This window comes from Wolffia australiana, chromosome 6 (genome assembly GCF_029677425.1).
Source record: "Wolffia australiana isolate 7733 chromosome 6, ASM2967742v1".
Taxonomy (NCBI): domain Eukaryota; kingdom Viridiplantae; phylum Streptophyta; class Magnoliopsida; order Alismatales; family Araceae; genus Wolffia; species Wolffia australiana.
The window spans coordinates 11,809,758-11,833,637 of NC_135840.1; the positions used below are offsets into that span (position 1 = coordinate 11,809,758).

Sequence of the window (23,880 nt, forward strand, 5' to 3'; positions counted from 1 at the left end):
CATCAGTTCTGTCATTTGTCTTTTGACGTAAACGGAACGGAACGGACGCTTTGGTGATGGAAAACGAATCCCCCCCCCCCCCCCTTACGGACTCTGAAGCCTACAGTGCTCTTCAATGCCTACTCTTCTTGGAACCTTTCAGCCCTCTTCCCCCCTTCCCCTCCCCCGTGTATGTCGCTGTTCTAAGTTCTCTCTACCCCTTCGCCGTTCTCGCCTTGCTCCCTCTCCTTCTCTGTATCTCGACCCTCTCCCTCTCTCTGTCTGTCCCTTCTCTCCACCCCGACCCAGCGTCTGTCGCTGCTCTAAGTTATCTCTTCCCCTTCACCGCTCTCGCCCTGCTCCCTCTCCTTCTCTGTATCTCGCCCCTCTCCCTCTCTCTGTATGTCCCTTCTCTCCCCCCCCCCCACACTTGGCGTATATCGCTTCTCTAAGCTATCTCTTCCCCTTCGCCGCTCTCGCCTTGCTTCCTCTCCTCTATATCTCGCCCCTCTCCCTTTCTCCGTATATCCCTTCTCTCTCCCCGAAACATTTCTCCCCCTTCCCGCGGTCATCGCATCTCTCCCTTTCTTTGTCTCTCAGCTCTCTTACTCTTCCTGGGCCTGCAGATATTGGTGTGTTGGACACCACATTCTCGCAATGCCAGATGAATCTGTGAAGAATCAGTGACTCCGGATGAATCAGGTTGCAGATTTTGTCTTGCGTCTTCTTCCCAGGTACATGACTGTATAATCATCTCATAATTTGCGATTGTATTTTCTGTTCAGCATGTACATTGATTAAGAGTGTAATTATTTTCAGGTGACTGCTGGATATTTGGTCAATGGATCTTTGATTGGGCCCGATGATTTGAGATTATATCAATTTGGATATGTGTTTCACAATTTGAATACACAACAGGTATTGCCCTGGTTTTGTATAGCTGTTTATCTTGAGGAGCATCTGATCTTGCTTGATTTTACCAATAACTCTCCAGAAGATGCAGAATCCGTGTTATAATTCAGTTCGTAGAGATCATAGCAGAACGCTCATATTCACTAACCATGGATAAACAGTTTGTTGGAGGATAGTCAACAGAACGACTTAGCCTATTATTGTGTTATATAAATTTGGTCTTGTTTCCGTTGCGCAATAGCTGATGTTTTCAAAGATGCATTATCTCTTCCCTCTCAGATCTTTTGTGTGGGGCCTCTCCGATCATCAATAGTTTAGCGCCTTCAGAATATGAAAAAGAACTGCCTCAAGAATAAGTAAGACGAGTATAGATCCGAATATTAGGATGTAAAGTTCACATGAATAAAAAATAAAAAAAATATCGCAGTGCTCTAACCGAATCAATTCCATTTACTTTTCAGCCCTTTGGTCCGCTCGGAATAGATAAGTCAGGTCACAAGATCGTTATTGAAAACAAATATTGGTCTGTCTTCTAAAGCTGAATATTATGGAAAAAAAAGTTGATAGATTTTTCTGAATGAATGTGTTTGTAAATTTCCTCAGATCTGATGTCGTTTATAGAATAAATATGTTGGGAGTATCAGTTTATGTTGGGTGTAGCTGTTGATATTAGTTTGATAGGTTTGTTGATATGTTGTGGTTTTGTATAGTTGTTTATGTTGTGTAGCTGTAAATGCGTTGGTATGTCGTTGTTATTTATATAGGGTGTAGTTGGGTGATGTTATTTTGATTGTTTTGGTGATCTGCTTTGGTGTAACTGTCGATATTAGTTAGTTCATTTGTGTTGAATTACTTTGGTGTAGGTGCGTACAAATGGTGTTGCAATAGATATTAGTTAAGCTGATCTATCCCGATATGATTTGGTCTTGTTGTTATGTTTGGTATAGATGTTTGTCGTGTGAAATACACAGCAGAGTTTTTTGTTATTTTTGGATAATTTTGGAAATTTTTCCAAGAAAAAGTATATCGTCAAAAATTTATGCGTAGTATGGAGTTGAGTGCCGACAATTTGCCAGAACAGACAAATGACGTTGTGCCGGCGGTGGGGGCTGAGGCTGAGGTTAGGAACGCCCGTCAATGTCGGAGTCAAAATTCGAGGAAGCCGCCTAGAACAAAAATATTCGAGTACTTCACGGCAGCAAAAGACTCGAAGTACACATGTGAACTTTGTCGTGCTATCAACCCTGGAGTTAGACACTATCCACAACGGTCGAAAGATGGGAGCACAAATAATTTTTGGCGACATTTGTTAACGGTTCATCGAAAGATACACGATGAACTGAAAGGTATACCTTCTTTGCAATGTTCTGTTGCAGAGGTGTTTTCGAATTTGTCATCGGCGAAGCAGTATTTCACCGGAGTAACTCCGGAGGCGGAGAGACAAGAAATTTTACAGCTTATTGCCCGTAGTGCGTTGCCCTGGTCCTTTGCCGATACCGAGCAATTCCAAAGGGCATGGAGATTTAAAGCTCAATCCAACATAAAGATGTATTGACGATGGGCTATTAAGGAGACCGGTAGGATAATATACACCCAACTAAAATCAGCCATAGTGAATAGGTTTAATGACGTCCACCGTGTGGCCCTCACTGTAGACGCGTGGACTACTCCAAACGGCTATTCAATGTTAGGCGTAACCGGCCATTGGGTCGATGCAGAATGGAAGCTTCAAGAGCATGTGCTTGGCCTACGTCATATCAAAGACAAGCACAATGGGGAGACGATGAGCGGACTCATCATTGAGGTCGTAGAAGATTTTAACCTTCAATCGAATGGGTGATAACCATTCCAATAGCAACTTGTTATTACTGATATTTATTTTAGAATACGTATCTCAATGTTGAAAAATATGCAGATTTCTACAGTCACTACCCACAACGCTGCGAACAACACGACTATGATGCACTTTCTGGCGATAAGCTTGCGTGCTACGAATTCAGATTTTAGTAGTGCTAGACTTGTGCCATGTGTTGCACACGTCTTAAACCTGATCGTGCAAGCAGGTTTAAAAAGCCTATGTGCAACACCCAAGGAAACAGAGATGTCTGTGTTTGACGAAGTCAGAGATCCCATCGACACATCGTATGGACGCACTTGTACCTCCCTGGGGGAGGCCGTGGCCTGAGTTTGTGAACTAGTTAAGGCTATTTCTCGCTCCTCCCAAAGGAGGGCAGACCACCTGCAAATATGCAAGAATTTTGCGATGCCAAACGACAATAAGGTGCTGATGGACTGCCCGACAAGATGGAACTCGTCGTACACTATGCTGCGAGGTGCCATAGATAAGCAAGAGGTTCTTGATCACATGGCGCGTGTGCTCATTTTGATGAGCACGAAGAATTATAACTTAGAGGTAGACGAGTGGCTGATGTTGGAAGATTTTTGCAAAATCTTAGAAGTCTTTCTCGAAGTAACAAACTTCATAGGTAGTTCCAAGGTTGTTACTGCAACAATGGTGCTCGTCGTGATCAAGATTGTATCAAACCACCTCAACGATGTCGTGGACAGATTTGACAAGGATGGTATATTTGCAGTGATGAACATGTTACCAAAGTTCAAGAGGGAATCTATCCAGGATGGATGCGTGGCCATGAAGATTAAATTTGGCAAATGTGAGAGTATCATACGCCGCAATGAATGCATCGCAGCAGCAACGCTTCTTGATCCAGCAACAAAAATGGCTCTCATAGATTCTCGAACCCTTGAAGACTCTATTGCGTACTTGCGATCTTGGCTACATCAATAAATACTGATGAGCATCCTGATCGAATTGAGATGGATGAGGCTGGATATGGTCAGCAGCTTACTTCTGCAATTGCGAAGACAATAAAAGAGGCCAAAGCTAGCATTAAATCCAAGCCAAAAGCAAGACCCGAGCAGGAGTCGGATGCCTACCTCAACGAGCCCCTTACTCAAGAAGGTGAAAGCCCTCTTAAATGGTGGATGGTAAATGATGTCCGTGCTTACCCACATCTCGCAAAGTTAGCCATGGAGTACCTTTCCGTGCCAGCAACAAGTACACCATCAGAGCGACTCTTCTCAGTCAGTGGTAACGTTGTCACGCCTCAACGATCGCATCTAGATGTCGAGAGTATTGAGATGTTGTGTGCATTACACTATTAGATGCGCCCTACATCCCAATACAGCGACGTCATCGACGTTTCTCTATCCGAAAACACATACGAGGTAATTAGTTTTTTAATTAATTTTGAATTTTCTATTTTATATGTGACGTTACTTACGACCGTTACTGTAGCATCTTTCCTTGAGGGAGGCCTGATTCTCGTACAGTAACATTACTTAAGACCGTTACTGTATGTTACACAGACGAGAATTTATATAAGGTTTGCTCTACAGACATTTCTTTCCAGCAAGGTTTGAACACGAGTCCCGTTAAATCTCTCTATCTCTGAATTTCTATATGTTACAATTTTCTTCATGTTGTAGACAAGGACGACGATGAAGATGATGATACTGCAGGATGATGATGATAATGATGTAAGCTGCACATCATCACCAGCGTGAGACAGCGGTGGGGCCACTAGGATGACGATATCCCCTGTCAACTTCTATATGTTTCTTTCCTTGCTGCTATACCTCTAATTCTACTCTTTTTGTGTTTTATAATATTGTTCTGCTTCTTTGGGTTTTCTTGTTGCAGGCATTATTTATGCGTGTTTGCCATTTGTTGAAGGCATATAAGTGTATGGTCGCTTGAAGTTGACAATTTATATATTCATTCGAATGAAGGAACTAAAATTTGTGTAAATTTTGGACAAGGAAAATAGGTTTCATTGAAATAAAAAAGTTCCAAATTATTTTAAAAAATAAAATTTGGCATCTATCTTTGAATACAATTTATCCTTCGTGGTCCCCTTCTTTTGATTCCCAGATGTGTAGTTTTGTCATCGGTCGAGGTTCTTTGGAATCACTCCTGAGTCTTGATTCGCCCATTCAGTGTTTGAAAATGAACTCGAATGCGAGGTGCGAACACTGACTCGATTCATCCCCGCCAAGAACTTGAAGCCCTACGCTTAAATTTAAGTTCGCGAACCGAAAGCTTAGAACTTAGAACAGTGAATGGTTTGTTTAACGAGCTTCTGAAGTCTACAAAGTGATGGTGATACCTGCTGAGGACGGAGTCCAAATCACTGGACTGAACGACTTCAGCGACGGTAGAATGCCTTGGAGATTGAACAGGAGAAAAAAAGCGGGTAAAACGACTTCACCAACAAGTCTTTGAATTAATTTAGATTCATTGAATTAAATGGGTTACTTCACAAAAACATCATTACCTATTAATTTCATCATAAATTTGGAGTACATTGGTATATCCAGTGATTTATTTGCTTCGTTTGTCAAGCATGAGTTGTTCATGGATCATTGGGCTCTGATTACGCCAAAACTAGATACTTTACCTAAAATCCAAAGGTTGGGATTCCAGTGCTGTCATTTATGTGTATGTTTTTTTATCTCGGACAGTGCATCCTAATGCATACTTAATCCCTTGATTCTTGTTTATCTAAGAAAAATTCACGGTCTTACTGTGAGGGTATAGGTCTTTCTGAAGTGCTTTTGGCGGCGCCTTTTCTTGTTTATCTCCTTACAAGATGAAACAGACTGAGGTTGAGAACAAGAACAAGAACATGTCAAGAACAAGATGTTGAGAGGCTGAGAACAAGAACAAGATGAAACGGAAAGAAAGCCACGAACATGCCGACAATTCTTCCTGTTCTTGACGGGAAGATGAGCTGATGGAGAGAACGAAGAAGACGAGGGACTTGAGAAGAACACGATCGGATTACCTTGTAGAAGCCATCGTCGGCGGCAACTCTCGCGGAAACTCAAATCTAACCCACCACGAGTGTCTTCTTACACATCTTATCGAATTAAATAAGATAGAACAGAAAGAAGCCGCCAAAAAGTCTGGGAGACGGATTCAACGGAGAGGCGCAGACACCCTTTTCGTATTTTAATGTTTGGATTTCGTCGTTGACAGAAAATCGTGGTCGCCGGCAATGGAATGACAGGGAACATCATGGAAGGTTGAAGATGGAGCAGGAACTCTCAGGATCCGCTCGCCGAACAGGAACTCTGAGCTCACTGGAGATGGAGGAAACGTAGAGAGAGAATTCTCTCTCCTCATAGAAGCCAATGAGTTAATGTAAAAATTTAAGGTACAAATTATACATTAATATTCTCGTCAACTGATATCGTCATCCGTCGTTTACGTCATTCGTCTGTATTTTTTGTCATTCGTCACAAATGACGGATGACTAATGACAAATGACGGACATAGGACCGTTCAGACATCCATCAATCGAGGAGAACGAAAACGGATGACGGAACCGTCATCCTTCCTCCATCTTTATGCCTACTGCGACGTAACCGAAGACGTGACGAAAGACGGTTACGGAACCCTAGTCCGTCAACTTCTTTACCAACAGACGCCGGTTCGGGCCGGCCCAAACCGGTTCAGCCGGTTCAGCCCGGTTCGATCTCCGTTTCCCGCCCAGACGATTAATCATCTTCGAAACTGAGAGCGGAGTGAAGTAGATCGATCCCCTTTCCCGGTAGAACAAAGCGCTGTGCTTTTCTCTCCGCAGCGTACGATGCGAATGAAGGCAGTCTGAACTCTCCAGCGTGAAGATCGGGTTGGAGCTCGGCCCTCCTGCGCTCCATCTATGGTGGGTTTTGTTTATTTTTTCCATCTAGGGTTCTGTAGAACGGACAATACCCGCGATTGATGGTGGAATTTCTTCGTGTTTTGATTCTTTCTCAGCCTAATTTTTCTGTTTTTACTCGAAGGGTTCGGATATCAGGAAATGGTTCATGAAGCAGCATGGCAAAGGTAATGGGGCAGCTTCGAGTGGTGGGGAGGCGGCCTCGGATTCGCAGAAGCCGGTATGGTCTTGGTTTGAATTCGTCCCCTTTTTTGTTGTTTGTTTGATTTTGAGCTCTTGAATCTTAGGGTGAAAAGGAGAAGCAGGATGATAGAAAAAGACGGAAAACGAGCAAATATTTCTCTGCTCCTTCTGAGGAAGCAGTGGGAAAGTCAAAACAAAGCGAAAATACGGAGGTGGAGAAGACGACGACGAAGAGAAAGTCGCGCGTTTTGAAGATAGAATCTGACGACGATGAGGATTTTGTGGCGCCTATTGCGAAGAAAACGCCGACAAAGCCGAAATCTGAAAAGAAAATGAAGATCGAGGAGGAATCGGACGAAGATGAAGAAGAAATCGGTGGGAAGACTGCCAGTATTCAATCCAAGGGTCGTGGTAGGGGAAGTACTGGAAGAGGCTCGGCAGCTGCAGCGCCAGCCGGCAGAGGAAGGGGTTTTGGGAGGGGTGGGTTTATGAACTTTGGAGAAAGGAAAGACCCTCCACATAAAGGGGAAAAGGTGAGAAGCATATGAGAAATCGCATTATTTGATACTTAATTTGATTGAATTTTCTACAGTTAGATTGATCAAATGCAAGTAGTCTTTTACGAGCATAATTCATTTCATTTGACGCAGTGTCGATTTGTGGAATTGTATTTTTTAACTTGTTGTTTGGATAATTCATCCAGGGCCTTGAATTTTATGATCTGATTCTGATTTTGGCCATATATAGGAAGTCCCAGAGGGTGCGCCCGATTGTTTGGCTGGTTTGACGTTTGTCATTAGTGGAACACTTGACAGGTATTTTCAAATGGTTTCCTCAATGGAACTTTATTAGCTGTGATCAGATGCCAGATACCTTAATTTTTTACTGGAGTTTCTGTTCACAGCTTGGAAAGAGAGGAAGCTGAGGACCTGATTAAGAGACATGGTGGTCGGGTTACTGGGTCTGTCAGCAAGAAGACGGTAACATTGTTTTAAATGACATGTGTGCTTATTAAGTTGGCTTTGTTTTATTACGACGACATTGATGCGTAATGTCGACAGCAATGGACTGTCTACTAATTGCCGATGACATCGTCAATGGTTGGCAACATCGTCATTGTCAACCCCAACTTCAACGTCATCATCAACTTAGGCGGGTTGATATTGACGATGACGCTGACGTTGCTGCGGGTGATGATTTTTCTCTGACTTAAGTCTTGATAAGTTGATGGCTGATGGATGGCGTCAACCATCCTTGGCATTCTGTCAACGCCAACCGTCAATGGTAACTTCATCAGTGTCATTGTTGACAATAAAGTTGAGACCAACAATATTAACAAATCTCCACGGTCAGCATGAACATTAATGAGGGTTGCTGATGTTGATGGTTAATGGACGATTGACAAGTGTCAAACCCTTCTAAAACCTAGTATTTTTGTAATTTTCTTGAATTGTATCCCCGCAGAATTTCCTGCTAGCTGATGAAGATATTGGGGGAAGAAAGTCCTCTAAAGCCAAAGACCTTGGGTATGCCTGACTACTGCCCATGCTGCTCTTTTAATGGCTCCTGAAATCTACTTGCCTTTATCATAGAACATCATTCTTGACTGAGGATGGGCTTTTTGAGATGATCCGCAAGTCAAAATCTGCAAAGACATCCATCCAAGAGGAATCTACAAAGAAATCTCCAAATAAATCTCCAAAAAACTTGGTGAAAACCCAGCCGAAACATAGCCCTTCAGAAATAGAAACTAAAGGTTGCTTCCTCAGTTATTTTCTATTTACCAGATTATTTTATGTGGTGGATGGATCACAAGTTTTTGCAATCTTTCTTGATTTGATATTTTCCCTTTTTCTAGTCAAAACTGTAATTTATTTCATTTGTTGAATTTTTTGAATAAGTGAATGAAATATAATGTCAACATGAAGTTTAGTGTTTCATACAGTTCAGACGTCTAAACTTTACATTCCATCGAAACTGTAAATCATAAAATAAGTCGCAACTCTCAAAAAGTTTTTTGTTTGTCCAGTGCAAAACTTTTTGTAGCTTAAGAATTGTTCTCTATCCAATGCATTTTGGCGGAGTTTATTGTTTGCGTCTTTACATTCCTAAGAATTTTTGTTGGAATAATATTGTAGATCTTTCTTTACTTCTCAAAGTCTTTGCCATATCTTTATGAATAAATGGATGAAGTCCATTAGCATTGATCTACCAATTGATTACATAAAAGCAACTTGCCATAAAAAGGACCCGATGCATTATGAACAGGATTAAGGGTGGAAAAATTATAATAAAACTATTCAATACAGTCATTTAAATATTTCATGCTGGGTATCATTTATATCATAAGAATGACCCCATTTCTTTTTCTCTCAGATCAAACAGTCAAGTCGTTTAGTAAAGTTGCTCCCAAAAGTTCCGTCCCTTCGGCCTCTCCTGTCAAAAGAAAAGTTAAAGCAAATGATGCAATTCAAGTGACATGGACAGAGAAATATAAGCCAAAGGTTCCCAATGATATCATTGGGAATCAGTCACTTGTCGGTGCCTCTATGAATTCTTGTTGGTTTGGCCCACATTCTGGATATCGGGAAATATTTTCTAAATATATCCATGACAGGTTAAGCAACTACATGATTGGCTGGCCCAATGGGATGAACAGTTTCTGCACACTTCACAGAAAGGGAAGGGTCGAAAGAAAAGTGACGCTGGTTCAAAAAAAGCCGTCTTGCTTAGCGGATCTCCAGGGATTGGGAAGACTACGTCAGCAAAGCTAGTCAGCAAAATGCTGGGCCTTCAGGCGATTGAGGTTATATATTTAATTTAACACAAATTTGTGGAGTTCTATTGGTCTGAATTGGCTCAACTGTCTTTCAGGTCAATGCTAGTGATAACCGAGGAAAAGCTGATGCTAAGATTTTTAAAGGAATAGGAGGATGCATGGCAAATTCCATAAAGGAACTTGTCAGCAATGAAGCCCTTACTGTCGGCAAAGATTGGTGGGTCGGGATGAATTTTCGCTGAAAAATGAATTTTCTAATTTAAGTTGCGCTCTGATGTTGCACAGGTCAAAGCATCAAAAATCTGTTCTTATTATGGATGAAGTTGACGGTATGTCTGCTGGGGACAGAGGTGGTGTGGCAGATCTTATAGCCAGTATCAAAGTATCAAAGATTCCGATCATATGCATTTGCAATGACCGTTACAGCCAGAAACTGAAAAGTCTGGTTAATTATTGTTTGCTCCTCAATTTTAGGAAGCCCACAAAGCAGCAGGTGACCCTTCAACTTTTTCAGTTTCATCTTTTTCATTCTTTTTGCTGCTTAGGCTGATGAAATCAGTTTTAAAATGAAAAAAGAGAGTATTACGTCTTTATCATTTCTTTTCAACTTCACTTTGGCTTGGCTAATTTCTGTGCAATAAGCCCAATATATTAGAATAATACCTATAAGTGCAACAAGATGGTGTTTATGGGGAGGACGGTCTCAGAAGATAGTGTCATTCACGACGTGAAGACGCTAATCCCCTATTGACTTTGGAGAGGGGGTGAAGAGAAGACCAATTCGGTCAATATTTTTATGGATTATCTATATATTTTAATAGCATCAGGTTGATCACCAGCTTCGGTTGGTCTTCCATATTTTTCTTAAAAATGGCCTACGAGGTAAAAATGCAGCTTTAATAATTTATGAGACTGATCGATGTTATCAGCTATTATTATTAAAAATTCATAGTTATCGGTTTCGCATTAGAAATCTTATTGTGTCATGATATCACAAATACCTCGTGACGGCAAGCGATCGAAAAGCAAAGAAGCCACCTATTCTTATCCAGCTTTGTGTATCCAACGATAGCGAGTTCATGATCTTTGGTTCTGTCTATTTGAAACTCTAAGTAGGTTTTAACATTGACTTTCACGAATTCTGCTGTTTAGTTTTTAGAATTTAAATGTTCTTTCCTTTGCGAAATATTCTATACTTCCTTTTGTATTCGTTTTAGTTGATTAGTTTCTTATATTTTAAGCAAAGCCGTGGAGTTCATACTCTTACGTACCATGTGGTTGGTTAGTCCCCATCCTATTCATTTTAGGTTTTGAATCTTGCTGCAAATAATTGTTATGAACTGGCCCAGGCCCGTCTACATCAAGTGGGGCCCATGCAAGCGTAGGCCCATATCGAGGCGATAGAGAATCGAGAGGGAGAGTCGAACTATTTTTGATCGTGCTGATTGATCTTTTCTTTCTCGTCTGGTCTCATTCCTCCGTCTATCTTTGGACTTTGTTAGAATCTTTTTGGCTTTTCACTTGGCCGTCAAATGTTCGTAGATGTCAACTTTTAACTTTTATTCAGGATAGTAATTTCTGGGATTCTTTCCCATTGTTTGTTAAGTCTTATCTATTTTGCCGTCAATTGGAATCTTTCTCGCAGTTGTTTTATTTTGTTTGATTGCTAGTGTTTCACACTCTCATCCCTTTTATCTTGCATTCTGGTGCTGCTTTGAATGAATGTCAGATATTTTGTGACAGATGGCGAAGAGGTTGTCTCAGATTGCTGTAGCTGAGGGCATCCAAGCAAACGATGTATGAATTAAATTATTATAATTTGGTTTATCTTTAGCTTATATCCGTATGTATTTTATGGTTTAACTATTGTGTTCTGTTACTTTAAGTAATATTTTTTAGGATAAATAGAAAAAGAAGAAATTGTAGAGCGAATGCATCCATTGCTGCCTCTCTTAGCCCGGGTCTCTTCTGAGGACATAATATTCTGGAATGTAGTCGTTAAGTCTGTCAGATTAGAGTGGCTTAGACAACAATCACTTGGATAAATTTCAGCTGTAGATTTAAGATTTTTACTCATTGGTTATTTTTGCAGATTGCTCTCGAGGAACTCGCGGACAGAGTCAATGGAGACATGCGCATGGCAATAAATCAGTTGCAGTATATGAGCCTCTCACACTCAATCATTAATTATGATGATGTGAGAGCCCGTCTTCTCAACAGTGCCAAGGATGAAGACATATCCCCGTTTACAGCAGTTGACAAGTACTCAGATTTTTTCTCTCATTTAATCTCCTTTAATGTACTGAATGAGCTAAATAAATTCAGGAGCTACTTTTCTGTTTATCAAGTTTTCGGTAAAACAGAAAACTTTACTATCGGTATTTACTGTCACCCTGAGGCGTCTTCTCCATCTTCCTTTTGCTTTGAAGCTATTTTACATCAACATTTCTATCTCTTTTTGTTAACGCTCTTTTATGTTTTTTTTCTTTTGAAAGACTCTTTTATGTTTTTGTATGTTTCCTTTTTTCTCTCAATGACCTTCAGCAGATCCAACTTATTATCTGTGGATCTCTTAAGCGACCTGCTTACTTACCGTTCAATGGGCCCCAACTCATTATGATTATGACAAACATCTAAGCCAGCCCTCCGATAGTAAAAAGATGTCGATTTCCAATTGCAAAAACCTTACCATGTAGAGCAACACTGGAGGGTGTGAGTAACTAGTTGAAACTTAACATTGTGTCAGGGCCTGTCTGTGCCAAAAAAAATCAATCAAAGTGAAGTGTTTAAGGCCTTCAGGAGCAAGCATTCTCTCCTTTAAAAAGCACAAAGCATCCGCCATGATTCTTTATTTTGTTTTTTGGCTACTCTTAGTTGCACAATATGTCTGAGAGAAAAACTTCTGCAGCCTCTACATTCTGTGAACTCGATCTCAAAAGAGGATGCGAGAGGTTAATGTTTACACTGCTAAGAATCCTATGCTAATTGAAGTTCAATGGGAGAGTGTGATTAATGGAAAGAGAAAAAAGAAGAGAGAAGAATTTGGGGCAAGAAGGAATAATTTTTATTGCTAAACTGGGCCCCCTTTATATAGAAGAAAAACTTCACTTGTTAGAAAGGGAATATTCCTAAGGAATATTCCCTGTTTCCAACGGTCATATATTTTGAATATATGACTGTTTGAAACAGAGAGGTCCAGCTGCTTTTAAAGCAGCTGGACTCTCCAACGGCTGGGTTTCAGCCGTTGGAGAGTTGGGCCTGACTGTGGTCAGGCCCAACATATATTAGGCCCTACTGGGCCTAATATATGGGCCCTACTGGGCCTACACTAATGGGCCCTTAGTGGGAAGTTAGGCGGCCCATGTTGGGCCTGAAGTAGTTATTTTTATTAATATCTCCTAGAGTTAGGCTATTACAGAGTACAAGGCCTCGGGCCCATTAGTTAGCTTAAACCCTACTAAGTATCCTTCATGACCTAACAGAGAGAGATGTCAAACTAACTCATTGCATGGAAGAGGACTGGGGGTCCATCTTTCCAAGGAGCGCCTGTAATCTCATCACAAAAACATGATGTGGGGACTAGAAAAAGGGTTTATTCTTTCCGTAACCATGTCGCATTGTTCCTATCTCATCGAAGGTTATTTTGGTAATGTCCATTAAGGTTCATTTTTCAGGTTAAATGGTTGTAGTCCACCTTCGGTCAGGGAAGAGCCATTGTGGAGAAATTGTTTCCCTCACTTCTCTCTGTTGGTGCAGTCTCTCTCTCTCTCTCCCTCTCTCTCTCTCTCTTCTCTCTCTTTCTGTGGCTTCTTGGTGATGCTCCTTATGCCGACAATCCTTATCCACCCTCATTTACCTTTCCCTCACTTGGTTCCTTTACCTGCTCTGCTTGAACTTCGAAACACCAAAAATGCATTGAAGTTCTATTGAGGTATAAGGAGTACATCGAAGAAATTGCTGATACAACCAGAGGGTTGTCTGACCACGACAGCAGAAATGTACGTGAACTCTCTTCACATGAATTGAGTGATGGACCTCTCCGATGAGATTCTTGTTGTCAAGCTCAATAAATTACATGTATTTATTGCATGAACGTATCGTGGAACACTTGTAACTCAACGATCAATAGAAATTGTTCAAGATCCAATGTTGATAAGAGATAGGAGAGGAAGAGAGGAGAAGGTTCCCGGGTAGAAAGAGAGGAAACGGGAACGGTCGGGGAAGCCTTACTGTCTGAATGCCTGCCTCCCCCTGTCACGGGAGAGGTCCTTAAGTAGGCTTAGATGCGGGCTGGGCTGGTGCGTGCGTGATGAGCCCGGCCCGTGGCTTCCTCCGAGCATAGACCCGCTGCTGGAACATATCAGGCAGCAACTTGGGAAGTTAGCTCAATCAGTATGATGTAAATGATGCATTCTTTCATGGTTGTCTGAATTGGAGATATGCGTTGAAGGGATGATGATTTACTTGGTTGGGATGTACAATGATGCTGACAAAGGAGGTCTCCTTGTAGAGGTTATCATCAGAATGTTGTTCCTTTATTTATGGAAAATCTCATGAAGGAACATGACGTTATAGCTGCACAAGAGATTTGTAAGCAATATGCGTTGAAGGATACTGGAAGGTTTCAAGTTCTTCCAAAACAAACCAATCATTTTTCTAATTCAACTGTAAATTTGGAATTTATATTTGACGTAATCCAATGCAACATAGAACTGATAACTGGCATGCTTGACATGCGCTTCATGGGAGAAATAATTAACGACTAGAATATCCAAATGGTATAAATACAGTTTTCGCCAGGTTGCAGATATCCTTACCATGGGTCTCCCAATCAATGCATTTCACAAGGTATCTCCTTAGCTGCCTATGCAGAGCATTTGCTCACCAGCTTGAAGAAGGGGGGTTGGTGTGGGGGAATGGGGTCAATTGATTGCAAACTTTATTGCAAACTTTATTTTCCTTTCTGTTAAAAAATGTCCTTATATGATTCAATAAATAATGGATCTTGTAATGGGTCTTGGAATATGGCCTTTTAGACTAACCTACGTAGGGTTTTGGTGTGATTGTGATAGAGATGACGATGTGAGTCAAGATGACTGATCAATCAAATTTTCCTTGGTGGAGCCTGACTTAGTGGATTGTTGGTTGTCCACTTGGCGGAGTCAATTGATCAACTGGATCGATCCAATCTTCTAACAAGCTCTTCTGATGGTCTTTTATCCAACTTGGCCTCAAACCAGCCAATCTGAGTCAATCACCAAACACTGGTCAGAAAATTAGCACTCAAAAGGGCTCCACAAATTTCCTGTTGCACACGCATTACACAACAGTAATATCCCGTTTTTCAGGCAATTTTTGGCAGATCAATCGGGAAAGTATCCCAATCTCTCTCTCTCTCTCTCTCTCTCTCTCTCTCTCTCTCTCCCTCTCTCTCTTTCGATTGATTTATTCAACAGATCCAACTTTGGCTGACATGACTGTATAAACTCGCCATTCACTTGGTAGATTTTAATGACCGAACCAAGCGATATGATCTCCAAACAAGCTCTTTGGCAGATGGATTTATTTGATTCAGTCTCAACTGATCAAATGGGGTCGATCGTTTACGTGTGGAAATGACATAAACATCTGTGGGGCCTTCTGGAATGCTTCTGGAAGGCTCCATGGAGTTGATGAAGGATAGGGTGGATTCTGTCATTACCTATTTTGGCGTGTGGTAGTATTGTCCTTCAAAGTCCATTTTCTCATAGGTACTTTGAGCACCTTTCTTTTCAGATCCTCTATATTAATTTATCTAGTAGCCATAGGCGCCTGAATAATATTTATGTATGTTGAATTTTATGGGAAAGAGTACCGTGATGTAAAATCAATCATTCCCTTTTTGGAAATATTTGGGGTGGCATCAGAAAGAAAAATGAAGCTGCATATATGTGATATGGGCCTGCAAGTTGGTATGGGGGAGAGGATGGTCGTTGGCGCATGGACGGGGAATGCCGGGGTGGACTTTGGCACGACGAGACGTAGGCGGAGTGGACACACCTAAGAGGAGGTCCGATGGGTTGGACGTCACCAGAGGGAAGATAGTGTCGGAATAGACTTCACCGGGGCTCCAGACACATCTCTTGATACTTCTTGGCTGCCATTCTAAAGGGAGGGCTGTCCTATTTGGAGGAAATACATGGGGTCCAAATGACCTGAATGTCCCTGTAGGGCTGGAATATCCCTTTTTTTCTTCAAAAAAATTAAATGCGAGTCCTGTGGTTTTCGGAAAGCACCTCTCACGTCACTTGAAGGCCTTGCCCAGAATCCTACATCGTGTCACAATTCCAATTGTATCAATCTTTATGGTAATCGTGAGGAACGGATTTTTATTATTTGTTTTGCTTGAAATTTTGGAGCTATTTTTTTCCAATTTCTCCCTTGAAATCATCCCCCATCATATAAACATCACAAGTATTTTTTTTTCTTGTGGACTGTGTAGTGTGGTTTGTTTTGTCCTCATAGAATCTGGTTTTTTCATCCTATATTTTTGAAAGCCACTGCTGATTAAAATACAACTATTTCTCGGTAGCTTTTTATCAGCTTATTTAAGTCTTACCCAGTTTTGATTCATAATGTTGACCATTCATCATCTCATTTGTAGGCTTTTTGGATTTAATGGCGGAAAGTTGAGAATGGATGAAAGGATTGATCTAAGCATGAGTGATCCCGATTTAGTTCCTCTCATCATACAGGTTTATTCTATCACACTAAATCTTGTTAAGGAATTTCCCACTGTCAAATTTAGAAATAATATTTCCGTTCATGAAGGAATGTCCTGCTAAGTTGATATAAAGATTATTTTTATTCTGGTATTTATTTATTTTGACTGCAGGAAAACTACATCAATTATCGACCAATTCGCGCTGGAAAAGATGATAATGGAGTCAAGCGGATGAATATACTTGCTCGGACTGCAGAATCTGTCGGTGATGGGGACATTATCAACGTACAGATCAGAAGATACCGTCAGTGGCAGCTTTCTCAATCGAGTTCAGTGGCGTCTTGCATAATTCCGTACGTTGTTTAATTGAAAAAAAGATTAATTTGACCTTTGAAGATATGTATTATCTGACTTTAAATGTTTTGACATCAATAGAGCTGCTCTAATGCATGGACATAGAGAGACTTTGGAACAGGTACGGCATACCATTATTCTAATCCCCTTGAGTTAATGTATTTTCTAAAAAAATTAATTGCGATTAGTCTTCTACCGACCATGAATTGCCGACAATGACTGGTTCATCGTATACAAGGGAGAGTGACAAGAGAGAGACAAAGACTACGCAGCCAGGGCTGGAATGAATTGGACTAATTCGTTATCATCATTGCAGACATAGGAGAAAAATGGAGAAAATAACAAGAGATCGAAGCTGATTAGTCATGTCATCCATCAACAATTTGCAAATGTGGAATGATGATGACAATCATGAACTTGTTGTCTCAGTGAATTTTTTTTTTGAAAATGAATAATGAATCATCATCCTCCTATCAACCTCATGAGCAGTGACGGCAAACTCTACATGAAGCTCATACCCATTGGCCTACCTCCATTTTAGAAACAGTAATATCTAAATCTATTTGTCTATTTCTTATTTAGTTTTTTATTTTACTTTATTATTCCATTTAGCGGGCTCACCTACCGAATAAAAAGGTGTATGCCACTCATTCTTTGCAGCAGTCAGCTACAAACGTATTATACTTGTTTTCTTATCTTTCTTTTATTCTGGATAATATCGATTAAGATTATATGAAATGATGAATGCTGTAGGGAGAGCGTAACTACAACAGGTTTGGTGGGTGGTTGGGAAAGAATTCTACGAAAGGGAAGAATTTGAGGCTCTTGGAAGATGTTCACGTGCACTTTCTTGCATCCCAGCAGTCCAGCCTGGACAGGCAAGGATCTCTCTTTCTCCATCCCTCATGTGGTTTATTGATTTGTGCAGCGGCCAAGAACTTTCGATTTGTTTAATTATTCTCTGAAAATCAATCTTCCATTTTTTGGTATTCCTGAAAAAAATTACAGGCTTAACTGATTCGTAGAGGGATGGCGAATTTTTATCTCCGGGTGATGTTTAAGGTTTTTCTGTTTTTTTTTTGGAATAAAAAGGGGGAAGATCACCCAAAATCATTGATGAACCCAAGATTAATAATATATATGATCATGAAAAATACATGGCATAGAAGTGGGGAAGACGATGGAGACGAGGGTTTGCTGTTTACGTCAACCTTTCTAGAAAATGACATTTTTTATTCTTTTAGGAAATACTAATCTTCTACTGCTTGGACATTAATTCAAAAGCAAGCATTTTCTTGCCGACGAGTGATTTGAGTGCTGGTTGGTTGTTTATTTTTTCTTTCACTCTTCCGTGCTCTAGCTAATTGCGTCTCGAACCCTATAGAGGGAATTTGAAATGTTTATGACATAAAACGATTTTTTAGTTCACATAAGATGTGTCATATAAAGTTCATGAACCTCCCATATTTATGTTTGCGATATTTACAATTTTGCTGTTGAACAGTGTAGGCTAGGGGACCATAGCGTCTCTGATAATGAATACAATAATTAGTTCATCGTTCGAGTCAACAATGTTCTTGCCTATATTTCTTCTTTTTTCTCGGTTCATTAAAAATGGTAAACATCTTCCAAGAGTCTGTTTGACTTTCTGTTCTTATGCGAACAGGGAGGCCTTGCGGGTCGACTATTTCCCCCTTCTAATGAAGCAGTTGACCAAACCTCTCCGCACGATGCCTAAGGTACAACTTAAACTGGCGAAGAACTTAAACGAGGAGAAGCTGGTTACTGAAAATAATAATTATTTTTATTACCTTGGCAGGAAGAAGCCGTTCAGAGTGTCGTGGAATTAATGGACTGCTACTCTTTGAACCTTGAGGACTACGATTCCATTATGGAATTGTCCAAATTCCAGGTAAAGTTTTTCCTTTTTCTTTTCCTTGAATCGTGCCGAGCTCTTTTACATCAGGGGCTTTAATGCTAAATTTCAATTTTCTGTCGATAAAGAATCACAAAATTCATTTTTTGGTGTTTGAATTTATTTGTCGTGTCAATCTTGGGCATAGGATCTAGATAAAAGAGAAGAGGATTCAAGATGGAAAACGGTCTCACAGTCGGCTAGGGTTTCACTATCGTGAGGAAAAGATAATACAGGTTTGTATTGGGTCAAATTAAGAAAGGGCTCAATACAGGTATAACGGCTAGTTGTCCTCTGGCTAGATTAGCCTTGAACTGTGCGCACAATCGTGCTGTCACGTGCCATGCCTAAACAATTCGGAATCTGATTACTTCAACTTGAACATTCATATACTTTCTGATCTAAATTTTATTTTCTTTTTTATTTTTATTCTTCAATTTTTTCGTTACTTTGTCTTATGCCATCCAATCTCATGTCAACTCCCCACTAATGAAAATACTTATCTTTCTTGTTCAATAATAAGAGAGATCCTTTTTGGAGTTCGAATTTTTTCTTTCGGAATATATACTCTTATTTAAAGCTTCTTTGATTTTTTTGATACAGTTTATAGTCATCCAATCACATGGTTCCCCTCCCCTCTAATGGTATACAGATCTTCCTCGATAAAAATTGAGAAAGATTCTTGTTGGACTTTGAATTTGTTAATTTGGAATCTGGGTTCTTTTACCTGCGCTTATTTGTATACTTTTTGATTTTTTTCTTTATTTTTGCTATCTTTTCATTGATTTCGTATTTTAACATATGCCATCCAATTACATGTCCCCCACTAACGGGAAGCAGATCTTCTTTGATCAAGAATAAGAAAGATCCTTTTCTAGTTTGAAGTTGTTAATGTTCATTCGGAAACTGAGTTCTATTTAACACTGAATTATATACTCTCTGGTTCTAATCGGTCATGAGAATGATCGTTTTCGAGTTTGAATTTATTCATGTCCATTCGAAACTGGCTTCGTCTAATTATTTTCTTACTAGTGAAGCTTTGTTCATTTTTTTTTTCTTCTTTATTTCACTTCTCCCTTTTAGAGTCTATCCCATTTTTCTCGTCAACATGATTAACTTCTGGGAATTCTGTTAAATTTAAATTGTTTTGTCTTCAAGGGCCATCCAAGCCCATTGGAGGGTGTGCTGCCGGCTGTAAAGTCGGCATTAACCCGAGCCTACAAGGAAGACAGGGCTGGCCGGGTGATCCGGTCGGCAGACATGATCGTCCTCCCTGGTGTGAAGAAGCCGCCAAAAAAGCTTGTCGCCGCCATGCTTGAGCCCGCCGTGGAGGAGACCGTTGATCCTGCAGAGCTCAGTGGAGAAGAAGACTTGACCTCTGAACCCGAAGACGAAGGTCAACCCACGTCTCAACCCCACTTTCTATTTGGCTATCTCCATTGACTTCTTGTTGACTCGCTTCAGATGGAGATGGAGAGGATGGGGAGGTTACCAAGCTACGGGCAGATCTCAAGAGCAACAAGTCCCGAGGTTTGTAGACTGACAAATGAAGCAAATTTATTTAGACTGACAAATGAACCGAAGTACAGTATGTTTGTAACATTTTTTTTATTTTCCTTCCATTTAATGCAACTGTAGTATGTTAGCACTAGAGGGCCTCTCTCATTTACTAATTGTCTGTAACCTTGCATTAATGATGGGATAAATAGCGGGCAATCTTCCTTGAATGTTATTCGGGGAATGAATATTCCAGTTGTTGCTGGATTTCAAAAGATTTAACTTTTAACTCCGTGTTTGACCAGGAATTGAGATTGACTTGGAGTTGAAGGGTGGTCCGGCTCGGGATAAGCCTGCGGGCGCCAAGTCAAGGGGCAGTGACTCTGTCGTGAAGCCCGGCCGTGGGCGAGGTTCACGGGGCAGGAAGAGGATGTAATGAGGCCTTTTTGGAAAAATGAGGTATCCTTTTTTGTTTTTCTTTTTTGGGGGCTTGTATGTACATCATGCCCGGGCTTTGCTCATGTGGAATGGTTATGCTGATGCTTGGTCAATGAGTCTGGCTCTTTTTCACTTTTATCATCATCATTGACGTCATCATTATCGTTATCCTCGTTATCATCATAATCACCATTATTCTTATCATAATTTTAGTCGCATTAATAAAGCCAACACGTACATCATGCCCAGGGCTTGTGCTCATGTGGAATGGCTTTGCTGATATCATATCTTTCTCATTTTCATTTGCCCTGAGTTACAATAAGTGGAGATACTGCCACGTGGCACATGGGTCTAACACAAGACATAAAGATTAGCCCCTGCCAGAAGATTCAACCAACTCTCTCTTATTCTTCCCCCCCCCCACACTCCAATATTCAATTTTAGAAAATATACATTAATGCATACTCTCATGATAGTACATACACTATGTAATGGTCACACTGCCATGTGGCATATCGGTCACACAGAAGACACATGAATATTAACCCCTGCCATCAAATTTGACCACCTCTCTAATTCATAGGGATGGAAAAAATATTTTGTTTGTTTGTGAATGTGCATATAAAATCCTAATGAACAGTGTTCACAAAAGGTTCGTGAACAGACGAGCCTTTGCAAATGGGTAGGGGGAATTCTTTTTTAATAAGCTGACATGTGGCATTGCGGCGGAGCTCTCAGACATGGAGAAGCTCAAGACTCTGGACTTGTCCAATAATCTGCTAATGGGGGAGATACTGCCGTCACTAGCCAAGCCAACCTTCCTCTCCAAGTACTCAGTGGCCTACAACAACCTCATTGGGTGTATCCCCTCCGACACCCAGTTGACTCTTTCCCCTATGACAGCTATGTGGGAAACCCGGGGCTGTGTGGGGTGCAATACAAAAACTGTTCAGCCAAACCATTCGTGAATGAACATGAACGAACCGAACACGAACATGAACATAGACTATCACCTGTTTGTTCGCCGACGAACACTGTTCGCTCAGTGACAAACAACAAATTTCCATTCCTACTCATTCACACGGTCCCTGATTCTTCAATACAATAGATAATGAAAATATGTGTGATTTATAAATGAGTACACTGCCATGAGATACATGGGTCCCTCAAAGTTACATATAAAGATAAACCCCTGCTAACAGGTTTGATCATCTTTTTCTCATTCACACTATTCCACAATCTTCAATACATGAGATTATAAACACGTATAATTTCATGTCACTAAAATACAATATAAATGAGTACACTGCCATGTGGAACATGGGCCCCACACAATACTTTTAAAGATAAACCCCGGCCAGCAGGTTTGCCCATCTCTATCTCATTCACCCTGCCCCCCAATATTCAATACAAGAGATAATGTACCAATGTATAATTTCATGACACCACATATATCATATAAATTAGTAGACTGCCACCTGGTGCATGGGTCCCATAAAAAACAACATATAAAGATGAACCCCTGCCAGCAGATTTGATCATCTCTCTCTCATTCACACTGGCCCCCACTCTTCAAGACAATAGATAATACATATATGCATAATTTCGTGACATAACATAGACTGAATAAGCACACTGCATGGGACCTAGTGCATGGGACCATACGGGGAGTATAATCTTTGCTTTTTCCTCTTACTACGGCATACAAACTAACACAGTAGCCGAGGCTATGGCGATCCGTGACGGTCTACTCCTCTATGAGGAACGGACCCTTCACAATATCATCGTAGAATCGGACTCACAGATTTTAGTTGATATGCTTTGTCTAGGTACATGCTCCGTGCTGAGTACCGAGTATGGCAAGACATCATGCGGTGCCGACCTTGCACACGATGCTTTCGTCATCAGCTGCGGGAGGCCAACCAGACAGCAGATGCACTCGCCAACCATGCGGTACATGTACGAACCCCCTCCTCCATCTTTCTCTCTTCAAAGGCGCTCCCTCCGATAGCTAGAGGCTGTTATCGCGTCGACCGTCTCACCATGCCGACCCTCCGCACACGGCGCATCCTCGTAAGCCCGCGGGACTGGAGGATTGCGTGGAACGCTGGAGCGAGAGCGGCAGACATCGCCCGCCTTGACTAGAGACCTCACCACGCTTCATCGACCGCACTTGACAGAGGCGACCGAACTCCATCGTCATCGCGGGGCTGCTCTAGTGGGACGACGACGTGCACATCTCCCGAGCGCCTGCACTGTATCTTTTATGTATCTCTTCTTTTTCTTAACATGAGCGAGGACGAGTGGGATCCAAGTGTAATTGGGATATTTATACTCGCTCCACGCCTATAAACATTGACAAACACTCCACTTTATAAATAAAATCCCCCTAGGTGGCGTCCAAGGCACGGATGTATCGGTCTACGAGCACAACCCCGGGGTTGGCCGTACTCAGCACCGTGTTTTTTGCCAATAATAAAAAAAAGAATAAGCACATTGCCACGTGGCACATGGGTCCCACAAAAGTACCTATAAATAATCTCTGCCACCAGGTTAGACCATCTCTCTCTCATTCACCCTGCCCCCCAATCTTGAAGACAAGAGATAATATACGAGTGTATATTTTCATGACACTACATATACGAGTACACTGCCACGTGGCACGTGGACCCCACGCAAATAAGCTTGAACCCCTGCCAGCAGACTTTGACCACCTCTCTCTCGTTCACAACGTCCCCCAATCTTTAATATAAGAGATAAAAAACAAATGTATAATTTCATGACACTGCATAGACAATATACATGAGTGCACTGCCACGTGGCACATGGGTCCCACAAAATACAAATAAAGATAAACCCCTGCCAGAAGACTTGACCAATTCTCTCTCGTTCACACTGTTTCTCTTTCAATACAAGAGATGATAAACACATGTTTAATTTCATGACACCACATAGACTGTATAAAATGAGTAAACTACCACGTGGCACAAGGGTCCCACAAAAAACCTACATTTAAAGATAAACCCCTGCCAGCAGACTTTGACCATCTCTCTCTCATTCACACTGTCCCCCAATTTTCAATACAGGGGAAAGTAAAGATATGCATAATTTCATGTCATAACATGGACTGAATAAGCACGCTGCCATGTGGCTCATGGGACCCACAAAACTACATAAAAAGACAATAAACTGAACCATAGACTATTTATATGAGTAGGTTGCCACGTGGCACATGGGCCCCACAAAAACATATAAAGATAATAAACAAGTGTCTAATTTCATGACATACGTGGACAATATAGACAAGTACACTTCCACGTGGCACATGGGTCCCACACTACATATAAAGACAATACACCATATATAGACTATTTAT

General features: G+C 41.0%; 1 protein-coding gene and 2 long non-coding RNA genes across 9 annotated transcripts; 2 read left to right on the plus strand and 1 right to left on the minus strand.

The window, feature by feature from the left end:
- The first annotated feature begins 112 nt into the window (after positions 1-112).
- LOC144704185 (uncharacterized) lies at positions 113-4,794 on the plus strand. Of its 7 annotated transcripts, none has more exons than XR_013581758.1 (5): positions 113-713; positions 799-4,137; positions 4,208-4,326; positions 4,399-4,483; positions 4,613-4,794. It is a non-coding gene; the product is annotated as an uncharacterized LOC144704185 (long non-coding RNA). The 7 variants fall into 7 exon arrangements; XR_013581762.1 differs by having other exon boundaries at positions 4,208-4,295; XR_013581760.1 differs by lacking the exon at positions 4,613-4,794 and having other exon boundaries at positions 799-2,727; positions 2,807-4,137; positions 4,399-4,601.
- Positions 4,795-4,847: 53 nt separating this feature from the next.
- On the minus strand, positions 4,848-6,163 carry LOC144704186 (uncharacterized). Its single transcript, XR_013581763.1, has 3 exons — positions 5,497-6,163; positions 5,079-5,135; positions 4,848-4,979 (listed from the first exon to the last, which is right to left on the minus strand). It is a non-coding gene; the product is annotated as an uncharacterized LOC144704186 (long non-coding RNA).
- Positions 6,164-6,481: 318 nt separating this feature from the next.
- RFC1 (replication factor C1) lies at positions 6,482-20,640 on the plus strand. Its single transcript, XM_078576922.1, has 22 exons — positions 6,482-6,638; positions 6,760-6,855; positions 6,923-7,351; positions 7,566-7,633; positions 7,723-7,798; positions 8,283-8,344; positions 8,411-8,574; positions 9,195-9,355; positions 9,436-9,624; positions 9,693-9,814; positions 9,883-10,090; positions 11,341-11,394; positions 11,690-11,859; positions 16,241-16,331; positions 16,472-16,653; positions 16,736-16,775; positions 17,408-17,532; positions 18,321-18,393; positions 18,474-18,566; positions 19,728-19,965; positions 20,034-20,099; positions 20,372-20,640. The coding sequence occupies exons 1-22, from the start codon at positions 6,636-6,638 to the stop codon at positions 20,500-20,502; spliced, it is 2,841 nt and encodes a 946-aa protein (XP_078433048.1). The 5' UTR covers positions 6,482-6,635; the 3' UTR covers positions 20,503-20,640.
- The last annotated feature ends 3,240 nt before the right edge of the window (positions 20,641-23,880 follow it).

What these genes read in the sequence shown, in the direction of transcription:
- RFC1 (XM_078576922.1), top strand. An exon ending in CCTCGGATTCGCAGAAGCCG is followed by an intron (nt 6,856 to 6,922) that starts GTATGGTCTTGG and finishes CTTGAATCTTAG; the next exon opens with GGTGAAAAGGAGAAGCAGGA. An exon ending in TGGAATTGTCCAAATTCCAG is followed by an intron (nt 18,567 to 19,727) that starts GTAAAGTTTTTC and finishes TTTGTCTTCAAG; the next exon opens with GGCCATCCAAGCCCATTGGA.